This window comes from Microtus pennsylvanicus, chromosome X (assembly GCF_037038515.1).
Source record: "Microtus pennsylvanicus isolate mMicPen1 chromosome X, mMicPen1.hap1, whole genome shotgun sequence".
Classification (NCBI taxonomy): Eukaryota; Metazoa; Chordata; class Mammalia; order Rodentia; family Cricetidae; genus Microtus; species Microtus pennsylvanicus.
In genome coordinates this window covers 129,902,376-129,920,264 of record NC_134601.1, presented here as the reverse complement: position 1 = coordinate 129,920,264, position 17,889 = coordinate 129,902,376, and the positions used below count along the sequence as shown (strand labels likewise).

The window sequence follows — 17,889 nt, the reverse complement described above, 5'->3', positions numbered from 1 at the left end:
CTCGCTTTGCTGGTAAGTCTATTCCTTCACTGGTATTGGAGCCTATTTGGGATTCCCGCATATGTCGAGAAAAGAAGAGTGAGACATTCAGCCTTATGGACTGAACAGCTACTGGATTGTTAGACTTTCTGTTCATAGCCTCCCTTCTTTGGCCAACTGGAACACAGCCTGTAAGCCACTCTAATAAATACATACATATACATATATATTAGATAGATAGATAGATAGATAGATAGATAGATAGATAGATAGATAGATAGATAGATAGATAGAGCTTCATTCTATCAGTTCTGTTCCTCTATAGCAGTAGTTCTCAACTTTCTAAATGCTGCGACCACTTTAAACATTTCATGTTGTGGTGATCCCTCAACCATAAAATGATTCACTGCAGCTTCATATCTGCAATTTTCTACTATTATGAGTTATAATGTAAATTTCTGATATGCAGGATCTCTAGTATGCAACCCAAAGGGGTCATGACCCACAGGTTGGGAGCCACGGCTCTAGAGCAACAGAAGTGTAAGGATGATTTTTTTAAAAAAAGATTTATTTAGTGGGATGATGCTGGTGCACACCTTAAATCCCAGAATTTGGGAGGCAGAGGCAGTTGATTTCTGAATTCAAAGGCAGCCTGTTCTACAGAGTTAGTTCTAGGACAGCCAAGGTTACATAAAGAAACCCTGCCTTGAAAAACCAAGGTCAATAATTTTTTAAAATTTATTTATGTACCTTATGTATATGGGTGTTTTGTCTGTATGTATATTTGTACACCAGGAGAGGGCATTAGAACCCATGGGTCAATAGCTTTGTGAGCCGCATGTGCTTGCTGGGAACTCAGGACCTCTGGAAGAGCAACTGGTGCTCTCAAGTGCTAAGCTGCAAGACGAATTTTTTAAGTTATCTACAAAAGGCTTTACTGAAGCCTCTCCTAGAAGCTCGTAGAGTACAGTGCTATGTGTGAACTATTTTACAAATTTACAGACAAATGCATTTGATTATCCTAATTGACTAACTGTGACAGGCAACTGATTTGGTGACTCTAAATAAAACTTTAGACAATTTGTGGAAAATTTGGAAAATGATGACACTGGTTTATCCTGGATAAACTGACAAAAGAAAAGAATGAGTTCCATGATGAAATTAACTGATTTCTACCATCTCAGAATGTTGTGAAAGACAACAGTGAATTCAGTGATAAAATAAACTGGTTCAGAATGGTCATAAACAGTCTTATGATTTCAAAATGTGCCCTGGAAAAGGATGTTTTCTCCAGCAGACAGAGCACAAGTTGTGGAAAATCAAACCAAGGCCCTCAGTATAAGAATGCTGAATTACAGCAAAAATTCAAATCTCAACCTTGGAGGGTGTCAGCAATTACAGTAAGGTTACTGGTTAAAAATAGGATTATATAACTTGTGATAAGGACATGGGAGGACCCCACTGAAGTTGAGAACTCTGACTCTTTAGATACTCACCCGAGGAAGTAGTCCCTCTGTCCTCAGCAGATGCACCCTCAGTCCACCCCTGAAATACTGCCCTTTCTGCTTTGATTGAGGAAATCAATCCCGAGTTGTCCGCTAAACCAGGAGTGACTTTCACTGAAGGTGATGCCAGGCAAGACAATACTGTTGTCCCTCAGGACCCAGAAACAGTTGCCTCTAGACCTATAACCAGACTCAAGACAAAGCAGGAGCCTAGAGGGGAGGTAGAAAGTGTAGTGCAGGAGGAGATGCACTAAGCTACTAGAGAGCTTAATGAGTTTGCTATTTCATTCAAGCAGAAGGCTGGAGAATATGTGTGGGAATGGATTCAAAGGGTGTGGGATAATAGTAGAAGGAACATAAAACTAGATCAGTCTGAGTTTATTGATAAGGGGCTACTGAGTGGAGATTCCAGGTCTAATATAGAAACTTAAATAGTTAAAAAAAAAGATGCCAGCATTTGATTGGTTGGCTGAAGCTATTGTCAAAAGATGACCTACTGAAAAGGAGTTGGAGATGCCTGGTATCCCTTGGTTTAATGTTGATGAAAGGATTTTAAGACTCAGGGAAATTGCAATCGTAGTGTTGGTACGCTTCGTAAAGCTCAATCTTCACAATGGGAAGAAGGCCCAAAAGATATGGCCTTCATGAATCCTGTATGACGCAAAATGGTGAGGGGGTACCAGAACATCTGAAGAACTTCGCTGTCGCCGTTTTCCTTGTGCCAGACCTTAGTTAGGGCTGGATATGCTGCTGCTCAGCTGAATGAAATAAATGCAATGAGTTTAGTTGGGCCCTGAAGTAGCAGGGGCCAGGTGGCAGTATTGAATTTCCAGAGACAAGGTGACCATAGTTATTGTAATGGGCAGCATAGACAATGCAATGTCCATAATAGCCTGACATAGGCAATGTGGTTTTTATGGAGGCGTGACCCATATATACCTTTGGTACTGGCTAATCAATCATGGTGTTTCCAGACATGAAATAGATAGGCATTCTGCATTTTTGTTTGATCTGTATAAGTGGGGAAAACTCTCAAATGAGAAAGGTTCCATTGGATTGTGGCAAAAGGGAATCTCAGACTGTAACCCAATTTCAAGACTTGAGCCAGTTTGGAGACCCAGAATCCCTTGAATGAAGGGACGGCTAGGTTCTCCTGACGTAGGAGCTTGATCAATTCTGTCTGAGTTTAACTGTTAGCCTTTCTCCAGTCCTTTCCCAAATAACCTATGGCCTTTACAAAATATAACTGTACAATGAGGGAAAAGAAACAATCAGACTTTCCAGGATCTGTTGGATACTGATTCTGAATTGACAAATTCTGCGAGACCCAAAGAAACACTGTGGCCCTCCACTTAACGTAAGGGATTGTGGAGGTCAGGAGATTGATTAATGAAGATTTGGCTGAAGTCAATCTTACAGTGGGTCGAAAGGTTTCCAGAACTCTTCCTGTGGTTGCTTCCTCAGTCTTATAATGTGTAATTGGGATAGATATACTTAGAAGTTGGCATTGGTTCCTTGACTGTGGAGTGAGGGCTATTAGAGTTGGAAAGGCTTAAGGGAAGCCTTTAGAGTTGCCTCTGACAGAGAAAATAGTGAATCAAAATTAATATGGCATCCCCAGAGGAACTGCAGAGATCAGTGCCACCATCAAGTACTTGAAAGATGCAGGAGGATGGTTTCCACCACATCTCCCTTTAACTCTCCTATCCGGCCAGTGCAGAAGACAGATGGATCGTGGAGAATGACAGTTGATTGTTGAAAACTCAATCAGGTAGTGACTCCAATTGCAGCTGCCATACCAGATATGGTGTCCTTACCTGAGCAGATTAACACATGTCCTGGTACATGGTATAGAGCTATTCATCAATAAATGCTCTTTTCTGGTACGTGTTCATAAGGACCACCAGAGGCTTATGATCTGCTTTCTGTTGGCAAGGCCAGCAATATAAAACTGCAAAGTTTTAAGTCAATGATATATCAACTCTCCAGTTCTGTTACAACTTAGTTCAAAGGGATATTGATTGTCTATCTTTTCCACAAAGCATCACATTGGTTCACCATATTGTCATCATTGTGCCAATTAGACCAAGTGAGCAGGAGGTAGCAAGTGCTTTGGAGTTGTTGGTAACAAATACATGCATCAGAGGATGGGAAATAATCCAACTAAAATTCAAGGGCCTTCTATCTCAGTGAAATTCTTTGGAGTGCAGCAATATGGGGCATGCAGAGATGTTCCTTCTAAGGTGAAAGGATGGCCCCTCCCACCACCAAGAAAGAAGCACAACACTTACTGGGCCTATTTGAATTTCGGAGGCAGCACATTCCTCACTGGGGTGTTTGTTACTCTGGCCCATATACCAAGTGACTTGCAAAGCTGCTATCATTGTGTGCAGCCTGGAACAGAAGGCTCTTCAACAGGTCCAGGCTGTTGTGCAGGCCGCTCTAGCACTTGGGGCATATGATCTGGCAAATCCGAAGGAACATGAGCTGTTAGTGGTACATTGGGAAGCTGTTTGGAGTGTTTGGCAGGCCCTTACAGGTGAATCACAGGAGAGACCTTTGGGATTTGGGAACAATGCTCTGCCATCTCCGAAGACAACTCTTCTCCCTTTGAGAGACAGTTCTTGACCTGTTATTTTTCCTCAGTGGAAACTGAATGTTTGACAATGGGCCACCAAGTTACCATGAGACCTGAGCTGCTCAACGTGAGCTGGGTGTTATCTGACCCACCAAGTCACGAAGTAGGATGTGCACAGCAGCAGTCTATTATCAAATGGAAGTGGTATGCATGTGATGGGGCCTGAGCAGGTCCTGAAGGCACAAACAAGTCACATGAAGACACTGCCCAAATGCCTATGGTTTCTACTCCTGCTACAATGCTGCCTGCTGCCAAGTATGCACCTTATAGCCTCATGGAATGTTCCTTAACATCAGTTGACTAAGGAAGAGAAGACGAAGGCATGGTTTACTGATGGCTGTGTACATTATGCAGGCACTACCCAGAAGGGGACAGCTGACGTATTACAACCCCTTTCTGGGGCAACCCTGAAAGACAGCAGTGAAGGGAAATAGACACAGTCAACAGAACTTAAAGCAGCACACATGGTCATACATTTTGTTTGGAAGGAGAAATGGCCAGATGTGTGATTGTTCATTGATTCACGGGCTGGAGCCAATGGATTGCCTGGATGGTCAGGGACTTGGAAAGAACATGATTGGAAAGTTGGCAAGAAAGACCTCTGGGGAAGAAATATGTGGACAGATCTTTGCAAATGGGAGAAGGATGTGAAGATACCTGTGTCCCATGTACATGCTCATCAAACGTGACTTCAGTAGAGGGGTTCAATAACAAAGTGGATAGGATGACCTCTTCTGTGGACACCAATTAAGAGAGTATCAGTGGTTAACATATTTAAAAAGAATGTCCCTTAAGGGACATTGTCACTTATCCTAAAATTTATAATTCATTTGGGGTTGTATGAGGGATATAATACTAGGCATAATTATGACCTGGTTAAATATATAATGCATTGATAACTGCACATGAGATAGTTTTATCATGTTAGGCATAATTATGGCCTGATTAAATATATAATGCATTAACAATTATACATGAGATAGTTTTATCATGCTAGGCATAATTATGATCTGATTAGATATATAATGTATTAACAATTGTACGAGATAGTTTTATCACCCTAGGCACAATTATGACCTGGTTAATGTTTTCACTTGGAAATAAAGCATGGCATAAGGAGATGATTGTGTATCAAGTTGACAAGGGGTGGATTTTAATGGCTTATTTTTTGGTTGTTAACTTGACTCCATCTGGAATTAACTAAAACCCACGTGGCTGGATAAACCTATGAGGGATTTCTTTTGTTTTTTGTTTTTGTGACAGGGTTTATTTGTGTAGGCCTGGCTAATCTGGAACTCACTCTTTATGTAGACCAGGCTGGCCTCAAGCTCATAGAGATCTACCTGCCTTGGTTTCCCGAGTGCTTGGATTAAAGGTATGAGCCACCACTGCCCAGTGGGGAATTTTTTCTTAATTAAATCATTTGAAATGGCAAGACCCACTTTTAATTCAGATCTTCTGAGGTAGGAAGATCCAACTTTAATCTGGGATATGTCTTCTTCTGGGAGCCTATGCCAAGGACATGGAAGATGGGAACTTGCTCTCTTGGCCTGCTTACTTTCCGTCGAAGAGTCACACTAAGACCCTTTAACCATCTATCACAATGCCCATGAGAAGTCATTTCCATTTTTGAGGAGCTACTATTTTAAATATCTTCCTAATTCCTTTTATCTCTACTCACTGTTTACTTGGTTCAAGACTAAATGTGAATGTCTAGGCTTCATGTCACCTGAGTGAAGACTGGTATACTGGAATATGCAGATATGTCTCTGTTCATGCATGACATAGCACAATGCAGTTCTCAACTCCCTTTTCAAGCTGGGTCTCCTGCAGGTACTTGGTCTCAGACACCTCTATTAACCTTGTTGCTCAAGCTGAAAAACCTCAGCTTTTACCTGATTTTTGTTGGGCACACCTCATTAACAACTCCTTTTGGCTCTAAGAAACTAGCTAGAATCCTTCGAATTTTCATTATTCTGGCCCCAAATTCCAGATTCTTATCTGTTGCTACAAATGCCTACACTTCATTCCTTCTATCTCCAGTCTGATTTCTAGCAGCAATCATTTTTTGAAAGTATGATATCAGTCCTCAGCCTAAAACCCTTCCAGTGGCTTTCCAACATCAATGGGAATAAACATCAAATTCTTCAGTTACCTAGCATGCAGTGGTGGTGCACGCCTTTACTCCCAGGACTCCAGGAGGCAGAGGCAGGTCGACGTCTGTGAGCTTAAACCAGCTTGTTCTACAGAGCTGATTCCAGGACAGTGAGGGCTGCTACACAGAGAAACCCTGCCTTGAAAAACAGAAAGAAAGAAAGAAAGAAAGAAAGAAAGAAAGAAAGAAAGAAAGAAAGAAGAATAGAAGGAAGAAGGAAAACTCTGATACTCTTCTCTCTCAGCCACTTTTACCTTCTATTTAAAAATTTTATCACATATGCTTGTGCACACACATGTGATGGTCACTCATGGAGATCAGAAAACAACTTTGTGGAGCCAGTTTGCTCCCTCTTCCTTTACCTGGGTTCTAGGAACTGAACTCAGGTTGCCAGGCTTGTTTGGGAAGCGCCTTTACCTGCCAGGCCATCTTGCTTGCCCCCAATTTTAAAATAAACTCATCATACCACCTCATCTAACTTTTCTCGCCTCCCATTTAGTTATGTTAACCTTGCTGCTACTCCACTAGTATTTCAAGAATCCTCCCAAAACATAGACCTTATACTTAATTATTCCCTCTGCCTGGATAATGCTTCCCTAAGGAATGTCTTTATTCAAATATCATTTCATTAAGGAGGTTAATTCTGCTTTCCCTAACGAAATGCATCCCTGTTATTTGTTTCTGTCAACTCGAATGGACATAAGGTGTACAAATATATCATGTCCATGACCCTGTTTTTGTATTAAAATAACAGTTGAATTGGTAGACTGAATAAAGCAGATTGACTCTCTAATGTGGGTGAGCCTCATCTGATGAAGATGAACACAAAATACGGGATGATCCTTCTGGCAGCAAGAGACTGGCCTGACTGACCTAAGTGGGGATAGCCATCTTTTCTCTTCCTGTTTTACACAACACTGGCTTTCTTGGGCCAGTATTTACATTTGCCAGCATTTGGACTAGATCTTACACAACCAATCCTGTTGTTTCCATAGCTTTTGTATTAGACAGGAGGTTAGGTATTTGACTTTTATGTTGGACCCCTTCTTCATAGTCAAACTTGGAAAATAAAATATCCAGAAAAATTATCAGGATTTTAATAGTTGTCAGGAAAATTGGATCCAAGTCATATCCCTCACTGTATAAAAAGTTAAGCAGATAACTTTTTAAACCTGGTGCCAGGACCCCTAAACCTTATGTGATTACTGATAAAGAAGGATGTGTTATTCCCCGTCTAGTAAAAGGCATAAGCTGTGGTGGTTTGAATGAGAATGGCCCTTATAGGCTCATGCTTGAACACTTAGTCCCCAGTTGGTGGAATTGTTGGCAAAGATTAGGAGGAGGTGCTTTGAGGCTCTCAGGTGCTGCTCCATTCAACATGTATGTTGCTTGCTGTCCATGCTGTCCTACCATGATAGTCATAAAGTCAAGAAAACAAAATGCTTCCTTCTATAAATTACCTTGGTCATGGTATTTTATCACAGCAATGAAAAAGCAACTAATATATAACCCAAACAAGTCTATCAGTCACTTGGACAGGACAAAGTCCCTCAGGAATAGCCACTTATTCTACAGAAACACTTAAAATATAGTATTTCATCTGCCTAAATTGCATATCAAGGCTGAGTCTCTCCGGCCATTGTTTGTCCTTGCCCCATGACTGTATACTCTAAACTAACTTTGTCTTGTCTGACTCTGACACTACACTTTGTGTTTTGCCTGAATTCGTTTGATGGAGATAACAAGGGTCTGGGAGATAAAAAGAGTCCAGACCAAGATCCTTGATACATGTGAACTCAGACTGAGACATGATTGGTTGGCTATTCTATGTGTCTCATTTGCCAACTACAGATCCCTAGGATTTCTCAGATTTCCATAATCACATGAGCCAACCCCTATATTTACGCACTCATGCACACAAGCGCCAGCATGCACACACATACCCCACGCCACCCCACCTCTTTTTCTCTTGAGAAGGCCCAATATATTTTCATTTATTGCTTTAACGGGTTATCAGGAATTTGGTAGCTTGAAATAATAGAAATTTATTATAGTTTTAGAGGTCAAAAGAACGATTTGTTTCATAGGGCTAAACTCCAGGTGTCAATATGGCTATTTTCTTCTTAAGGCATCTGGGGTTCTAGAAGCCATTTCATCCCCGTCAGTTCCTAGTGGCTCCACAATAGGCTTGTGGCGACCTGCTTTCACCTTTTAATTTTTTTTAATGATTATTTGGGAATCTCACATTATACACCCCAACGGTGCTCACCTCCCTGTCTTCCCATGTCTGTCCCCCACCCCCACCTATTACCCTGCCTCTAGGAAAAAACAAATCTATTTTGTGTTGTCCATATATCACTGGTGCATGGTCAAATTCCTAGTGGCCACCTGCTTCCAATTTTAACAGTGATTTTTAGTCTTTCTCATAGTCTCTTTTGGTACTGATTGTCCTGTCTTCCCCATCCAAATTTAAAGTGTCCTTAAATGTGGTGCTACATGGATCATGCAGGAAAATCTTACTTCATTGAAAGGCAGCTGATCAGTAGCTTTAATTATGTAGGTAACCTAATTTCTTCTTGCTAGGTAATATATGGACAAATTCAAGGAATTAGAAGTACTGCCTACCTCAATGCCTTCCTCCAACACTGTTGTAATTTTCTTCATAGTACATCTGTCTCCCAATAAAACATACATGATTGGTTACTGTCCATTTCCTTTATTTAAATAAAGAGCCCATGAGTTCAAGGGGTTTGTTTTGTTGATCCCTGTGTCTCACGCTCTGAAGGTATTATTTGAATCATAATAAATTTTGGACTAAATTTCTGACTAAAATAATAAGGCTTGCAATTTTGTTAGTAAGCATTCCTGCTTCAAAGAGAAGTCAGGAATTTAAGTAGGAAACCATAAAGCTCTGTTTTGCAAAGTACTGTTTTTGGAGACCTAAAACAGATACACATCCCCCCTTTAAAAGGGCTCTAGGGAAACAGAGACTATAATCCTTTACAATAGCAGTTAAGGGAAAACTTAAATATTGCAAAATTGTCCTGGCAGTCAGGGATTTTACCAGTTATACCAGCACTGGAAATTTTCTATCAAGATCAGGCCAGGATTACTAACATAGATTTTCCAACTGCTGTCAATCCATAAGGTATAGATAAGTTATTTTTTAAATATTGATTTCACATAATTATTCTGTGCAGTAGCTTTTTGTGTTTTTCTTTTTACTATAAAATTCATATATCACAGATATCAGACATTTAAAGTCTTTTCTAGTACTTGGTGCTAAAATTCTGGCTACATTCTAAATTTTATTTTAAACTTTTTTCCAATAAGCAAATTCTCTTCTCTAGAATAAATGAAACTTTAAACTCTTAGTGCAAAATTCAAGATATGAGAAAAAGAAACACAGACACTGAAATCCCTAACAGCAAACATTTATTTACAATCCAAGTTAAGGAATACATATATTTATATATGTGTGTATATACACACACACACATATATATATATATGATTTTTTGAGACAAGATCTTGATATATATATATATATATATGTATGTATATATATATATCTCCCTGGCTGGTCTAGTCCTCCCTATGCAGACAAACTGGCCTCAAACTTGCAGCAATCCTCTTGTCTCTACTTCCCAAATGCTGGGATTATAGGCATGAGCTACCATGCCTAGCTGAGTCACGGAATATTTTTAATGCATGCTGAGAAAACAGTAATACTTCAAACTTACATGTATATATTTGATAATGAATACAAGAGGATGCTGGGAAGGACTTTGGCATACACTATTTAAAGCAGGTTATCAGAACACAAACACCATTAGAATCATGTTATCAGAACACTTACATATATCACCTACATATATGTTACACCAACTTCATGGACACCCCATCTTCTAACTCCTCACTGGCTGTTTGAATAAATAGCATTCAAAGTTAAATGGTAAGACTGGGGAGTAGAGAAGAAATACAGAAGTGTTAAGCATCACAATATTTTAGAGTCTACATTTATGAATACAACAATAAAGTTAAGAAACAGTGTTTCAATTTTAGTGTGGGAAACAATATTCGGCAATGCTTAGCGCATGAGAAGACACTGTTTTGGTCCATCCACTCTTTCCAGCTTTTCAAAGTGTTTCCTGGCATTGCGGATGTTGATCAGAGTAGCTGCAGAAGCTGAGGGTGGGGGGTGGGGAGACACCCAACAGAGTAAGAAGAGCAGTCAAAAAAGCAAATAAATTAAAAGATCCAAATCCTTCAGTGTATGCCAGAGAAACTTACAGGAGCAGGAAGCCTTAAGTTATGAAGATTTGATATTTCTAAAGCAGATTTTCACATATCCTAAACATAAAATTTCACAATCTTTTGGTTTGAGACTAATAGAATAGACCTCAAGAAATATCTGATGCTACCTTTAAATATTAACATAAAATAGATAAAACCAGAAGACAGATAATGTAAACATGTGGGAATATTCTGGAAACACTGAGAACCTTTAGTCTAATGGTTGTAGCAAACATGGCTTCCATGGCATGGAAATAAAAAATACTACCTCCTAATGCTCATAACAGAAATATACAGCCGTGGAACATGGAGTTCACCTTTAATAACTTAGAGGTTACGTGGCTACTATTTTAAAAGTTCTGGGATCTGGGTTCTTCTTTTTTCTTTTTCAAACTCCGCAATTAGCAATTTGCTGTGATAGTCTGAATGTAACTGGCTCCCATAAGCTCACAAGGAGTGGCACTCCTGGGAGGTGTGGCCTTTTTGGAGGAAATGTGTCACTGTGGAGGCAGGCTTTGAGGTTTCCTATGCACAGGAAACCACCTAGTCAACTTCCTGCTGTCTTCTGGTCAAGTTTAGCCAGCTCCATGTATGCCTGCGCGTTGCTATGCTACCCATCATGATAATGCACTTAACCTCTGAAATCGTAACCCACCACCTCAATTGAATGTTTTCTTTGTAAGAGTTGCCATAGTCAAAGTGTCTTTTCACAGCAATAAAAATCTTAAGAAGCCTGCTTTCTTAAATTCTCATTAAGCAAAACATAATACATGAGAAAAAAAAATATTTTCAGTTCTAAAATGTAAGCTTATTAAATAAAATTATTTAGAACTACTACTACCACTACTAATTTCTTTAACTGTAGCTTTAATATGTACATTATACATTGTATATGTAAAATTTACCACACTTACCATTTTTAAATGAACAGTGAGATTAAGTGACTTAGATGTTCTTATACAACCACCCTCATTATAAAATAATTATTAAATATTTAATAAAGTACTGTCTCTTCAGCCTTTATTTAAAAATTATGAGAGGTTTAAACTATGTCAGGCAAGTTTAAACTTACGAATGGATGGATCAGACATCACGACCATGACGTAAGTGTTGGATGTGAATATGTCAATGAAAGCAGCAAAGTTAGAGTTCCTCACTTCCATACTCTGGAAAGAGGCAGCCAGCTTGCTATGGGAGAAAGGAAAATGGTGGTTAAAGAAAAGACTAAAATAAGTTGCCCTTTATTATATTAGAAAGTTTTACAGTGCTATATCTCATTTCATTGTCTCAAAGTTTCCAAGGAAACTGTACTGATGAATCAACATGTTTAGAGAGTGGCTAGACTGAAAAACAGGATATGGATTGATAAAGACTAAAAAGTGAAAATGAGCTTAAAACTTGACATATATTGCAAAGTATTCCCAAAGACTTTCTAATACTTCTCCTAATTAGCAGACAATAATAATAATGGGTTTCATCATGTCATTTTTTCTCTCTTTGTTCTTATTTACCACCCCCCCATTCTCCTAAAACCCTCTCCCCTCACCACTGCTAGTTTCCTTATTCCCAAAATTGTGCACCTATGTATTTTCAAGTCATGTGCATCCTATTTCCCTCTCTTCTCTCTAATACAACTTAATATATCTTCCTATTCTCTCATGATCCCATTTCTTATTTTTATGACCTGAATATGAAGACACAAATTTAAATGTAGATTCCTCATATGAGAGAAAACATGGTATTTTTGAGTAGCCTATTTCACTTAAACATATTATTACCTGTTCCATTTATTTTCCTGAAAATGTCACAATTTTCCTTTCCTTATGATGGATAATATTCCATACTGTATATGCACAAAATTTTCTTTATCCGTGAATCTGTTCATGGGTACCTAAAGCTGGATCTATTTTGAAGATACTGTTAATAGATCACCAATAACATGAATGTTCAATATCTCTGTACATATGGAGTCCTTTGAGTACATGCCAAGTATTTAGCTGAGTCATACACAAGTTTTACTTTTACTTTTTTGGTAAATTTACATGATGGTTCCATAGTGCCTGCACAAGTTCATACCTTGTACAGTATACAAGGACTTACTCCTCCTTCTGATGTGCTTCTAAATGTGTTGTCTTTGTTTCTTGATGAAAGCCAGACTGATTGCGCTAAGATGTGATAATGAAGATGTTTTAACTATCATTTACCCTCATGACTAAGGTAATAATTATTAGTCAAACAATTATTGGCCATATACTTTTCTTCTGATAACTATGTAATTCATCTGCCATTTACTGATTGGGAGACTTTTTTAGATTTAGAGTTCTTAATAGATTCTAGATATTCATAATCTAATCTGACAGATTTTGTAAAGTTTTTTCAATGTGCTGATTGTTACCTTTGCGATATAGAAACTTTACAATTTCATGTAATCCCACTTGATAAATCTTGGGATTACTTCTTGAGCACGTAAATTTGCTTTGAGAAGAGTCCTTGCCTATACCTTGAACTGTTTTGCATTTATTTTTACCTAGTTGTTTTAGAGTTTCAGGTCAATAACAACTTTGATCACTTTTATTCTGCAGGGCAGGAGATATGGGTCCACTCTTATCCTTCTACATGTGAATATCTAGATGGTTTTCCCCAGAAGCAACTAAGTTATCTTTTTCCCCTAGTGTTTACTTTTGACATTTCTGCCAAAATTAGGGGGCCTGTGGTAGTAGTGTTTATTTCTGTATCATCTATTCTATTTATCCACACATCTCCTTTTCTCGTGTGTGTATTCCTAAATATAAAAACACAACCTGTTTAGTCTATATAATGACTACTATTTTAATACTGATTTAGTATCCTGTTAATTTGTTGAATATGTTGATTAGCTACAGGTTTGACACACATAACCCTTATTATGTAGAGTTACATTTTTTTAAAGGCAGGGTTTCTCTGTGTAACAATTCTTTCTGTCCAGAAACTCACTCTGTGTAACAATCCTGTCTGTAGAAACTCATAGAGATTGGCCTGCCTCTACCTCTCAAGTGGTGGGATTAAAGGCGTGTGCTGCCACCATCTGGGGAGATACATTATTTTTATTTCTAGTTTTATCAGGCCTTTATCATGAGAAATTTCTAAACCTTGTCAAAAGCCTGTCCTGCATCTAGTAATATGTGTTCTATCCGTATGTTCATTTATGTATTATATTATACTTATTGAGTACCATACATTGAACCAACTTTGAATCTGTGGGATGAAAGCAAGTTGGCCATGGTATATAGTCTTTGTTCCATAATTTAGTTTTCAAGTACTCTGTTGAGTTTTTGCATCTATGTTCATCAGGAAAATTGATCTGGGTTATTTCTGGTGTGCCCTTACCGGGTTATGGTAACAACATAACTCCTTCATAGAATTAATTTGGTAGTATTCCTTCCCTTTCTGTCTCATGGGACAGATTATTAGGTATTAGATTTACCTGTTTCTTAAATGTTTGGTAAAACTCAGTAATCCACTTGATTCTAGGCCTCTTTGTGGAAAGACATGTATTTATACCTTTTGTACTGAATTTAGGTAGGTTATAGATATTTAGGAATCTATCCATGTCTTCCAGGTTTTTCGGGGGATTTTTTAATATAAGTATTCAATGTGTTCCCTAATAATTTCCTAGATTTAACTAGAATCTGCTGCAACATCACCATTCACAGCTCTGATTCTATTAATTATTTCTCTTCTGTTTAGTTTAGCTATAGGCTTATCTCTCATGTTTAGCCTTATAAGGAGGCATCTTGTTGCCTGATTCTATGTATTTACTTTTAGTCTCCATTTTCCTAACTTCTGCCCTGATTTGTATTATTTCTTGCCTCCTACTTTAATAAATTTAATTTATTTAAATTTAAGGTTTGGTTATTCTCTCCTCCCTCCCTCCCTCTCTGTAGCTTTGGCGCCTGGCCTAGAACTAGCTCTTGTAGACCAGGCTGTCCTTGAACTCACAGAGTTCTGCCTGTCTCTGCCTCCAGAGTGCTGGGATTAAAGCTGTGCCACAACCACCCAGCTTGTTCGCCTTTTTCTAAGACCTCAACGTACACCATTGTTATTTGAGATATCTCTGATTTTTAATGTAAGCACTCATGGCTTATAAAGCAGTTCTCTTAGAACTGCTTTAGCTGTATACCACAGATTGTGGTAAATTACACAATCCTTTTCACTTGATTCTAAGAATTTTTAAACTTCCTCTTTGATTTAGTCTATCATTGTATATTTAGGCATGTTATTTTCTACAATTCCTTTGTGTTTCTGTTATTTGCCTTTCTAGTTTTAGTCCCATTATAATCTGACAAAATAAAAATAATTATTTGAACTCTTTGGTTAAGGCTTATTTGGTAGCTTATGTGATCAAATTCAGAGAAAGTTTCATGGACTGCAGAAACAAGTGTGTATTCCATGGACGTAAGATGGACTATTCTGCAGACATCTATAAAATCTATTTAATCTGTGGTAGGGTAGAGCTCTGACATTTGTTAGTTTTCACTTCGGATGACCTACCTAAAGCAGCATATTAAAATCAAAAGTATCAGGACCCATCTGTGTTTTCATGCTGTTGTGTTTTTGTTTTAGCAAATTAAATTCTGTTAACACTTGGTACATATACATTTATAACTGTTATAAATTCTTAATAAGTTGCTCCTTATATTACTATGTAGCTTCCCAATTTCTAATTTCCATTTGAAGCATACTGTATCAAGTATCAGAATAGCTGTGGTAGTTTATTTTCTGCTTCCACTTGCTTGAGGAGTTGACTGACTTCCATTCTTTGCTACATGTGTATAGATTTCTTTGCCAGTGAAGTGAGTTTATTGTATGAAGCAGTTAAATGAGGAACTGAGGACACTTGCATTTAAGGTTTACTATTTCCTACAGGGCTATTTTATTGTTTTAAATGTTATGGGTTCGTTCCCAGCTATCCTTTCTGCATATTTTCCTATGAAATTTAGTTTTTCCTGTAATTTTATGATGGGAACTGTCTTTCTACTGTACTGTAGTACTTTCTTATATTTTTTAAAGTGCTCATATGGTAGTCATTAACTACCACAGTTTTTACTTATTGTGAAATGTTCTTATTTTATTAATTTAAAAAGGTAGGTTTCCTGGACATAGCAATTTTAGTTGTCAGCTGTTTGGTTTCAGGGCTTGAAACATATCATGTGATGTTTTTCCATCTTTAAAGCTCAGTTATATTCAATTTTATGTTATTCTGATGTTTGCCCTTGTTGGAGGTTTGACATTTTCTCCTTGCAGCTTTTAATGTTGTGTCTTTGCTTTGTATTTTGGGTGATTTATCATGCTAAGGCTCTTCTTTGGTCAAGGATACTTGGGGTTGTAAATGCCTCTTGTGTCTGGCTGTCTATTTCTTTCCCTATATTTTGGAAATTTTCTGTTATAATTTCATTGAATATAGTGGGAACTGAACTCAGGTCCTCTGCAAAAGCAACAAGTGTTCTTAACCACTGAGCCATTTCTTTAGCTGGATGCCCTAACATTTTATCTTAGCTCTTCTCGCAGATTCTTAGCTTTGGGCTCTTGAACATGACCTCATAATTTTTACAAGGTTTAGTCATGCTAAATTTTTTCTTTTGGTATTTTGAGACAGGGTCCTAGCAGTTCTGGAACTTGTTTTATAGACCAGGCTGGCCTCAAACTCCCAAGTACTGGGATTAAAAAGATGTGTGCTACCACAGACTAGCTGGTCATGCTAATTTTGTGCATCTGTCTGTCTGTCTACCTACCTGAATGCAATTTATCCTCAAAGTTTTGTATTCCTTTTTTCTGCTTGGTTTTGTGTGTTAGTAATCCTTCACACTGTATTTTGATAGAATCTTTTCTGAAGTTTAATTTTGTTCTTTTTCAGAATCTCAATTTCCTTAGTAAATATTTTCTACATTTATTTTTAAAAATTTCTCCTCCACACTGCTGATCTTTCCATCCATTTTGACAACTTTCATATCTAGGCCCTAAATAGATTTCCTTACTTAAGTAATCCTGATTCTTGAATCCTCTATTTGAGTACTGTTATTTTTTAAAGCAGTACTCTGAAGTCCTTTTCTAAATTTCTGGTATTTCAATATCTTTGGTTTCCAGTACGGAGAAACTGTGTGCATCTGTACACATGAACACAGTGTCACAGTGGTTCATTCTCTCTCTAGTGATGCTTTGTTGTGTTTGTATCTGTTGGGTGTAGTTTCTAATTTTCCTATTTCTTTCTTTTCTTACTGGTTTGGTTATTTTATGTGAGTCATCATGGTGAGCTGCCTTTACTTGGTATATACTTCACTTCTGGCCTTAAGGTTCAAGACAGAGGGACTAAGGTACTGTGGGGAAATGTACCTTAGTTGCTTATAGCTAAGGTATTTAATAACTAAAAAGTAAAAAGAGGAAAAGGTATGAAAAAGGGAAAAGAAAGAATAAAGTATAATAAAGGGAAAGTACAGGGCTACAGGTATGAGAAACAATAGAGAACAGGTACAGAAAAAGTAAAGACTGTCATAAAAGCTTAATCTTACAAGATACAAATGAAAACAAAACTTAAATAATTAAAATACAAGCATGTAAATTAACAAAATATCACATAATTAACTAAATATAACATAAAATAACTAAAATGAGACAACAATTATTATAATGTTAGTATTTCTTCCTTTGGGATGAATATAGTTCCTCTCCACTTTGGTGGGCTCCTTTAGCTGTTTCTGTAGGTAAAGAGACAGCTGTTAGTGCCTGAAATTTAAATGCATTTTATGGGCATGTCTTCCCTGTTGCAAGGTGTTTCTGTATTGTACTTGCTTTCTTAGGAGTTTTCCCATCGTAAACAATCCATCTGGCAGCTACTGACTGATACTGGATTATTCCTGACCACAGTTTCCATGAGGATCTATACTTGTATTTACTTCTGTCATAGGATCCATCTTCGAACCCAGATCCCTGCTATGTATTTGCTAATGACCCATACATATTGCCCAAGAATATACTTGTGTCCATCTATAACAGCATACTAGGTCCAGCACAATTCCTTTGTGTTATTACGTTATTACTATGTTACTCCATGTTAGTCACTCTGGGACTCTTGCTCCATATTCCCTTGTTGCATTTCTACCCTGCTATCCCTGGTAGTCTCAATGCTCATGGTGTATCCAGTGCCTAGTTGTGCCTCCACAGCTTGTCTATCTCCAGATAACTGTTCCTTTGACACCCATGCTCAGGATTGGACAGCTTCTTCCTGGTATTATCAGTGCCCTTATCCCAGTGGACACAGTGTGCTATATTCTGGTATAGTT

General features: G+C 37.9%; 1 protein-coding gene across 2 annotated transcripts in view; it reads right to left on the bottom strand.

Annotated features, from left to right (window-relative positions):
• Positions 1 to 10,280: 10,280 nt before the first annotated feature.
• The window catches only part of Rragb (Ras related GTP binding B), a 32,547-nt gene continuing 24,938 nt past the window's right edge, over positions 10,281 to 17,889 (bottom strand). For both annotated transcript variants that reach the window (XM_075958956.1, XM_075958957.1), the window contains 2 exons: positions 11,646 to 11,761; positions 10,281 to 10,465 (listed from right to left, as the gene is read on the bottom strand). In XM_075958956.1, coding sequence (XP_075815071.1) covers positions 10,368 to 10,465; positions 11,646 to 11,761 — 214 coding nt within the window. In that variant the 3' untranslated portion in view covers positions 10,281 to 10,367. The remainder of the gene's footprint in view (positions 10,466 to 11,645; positions 11,762 to 17,889) is intronic.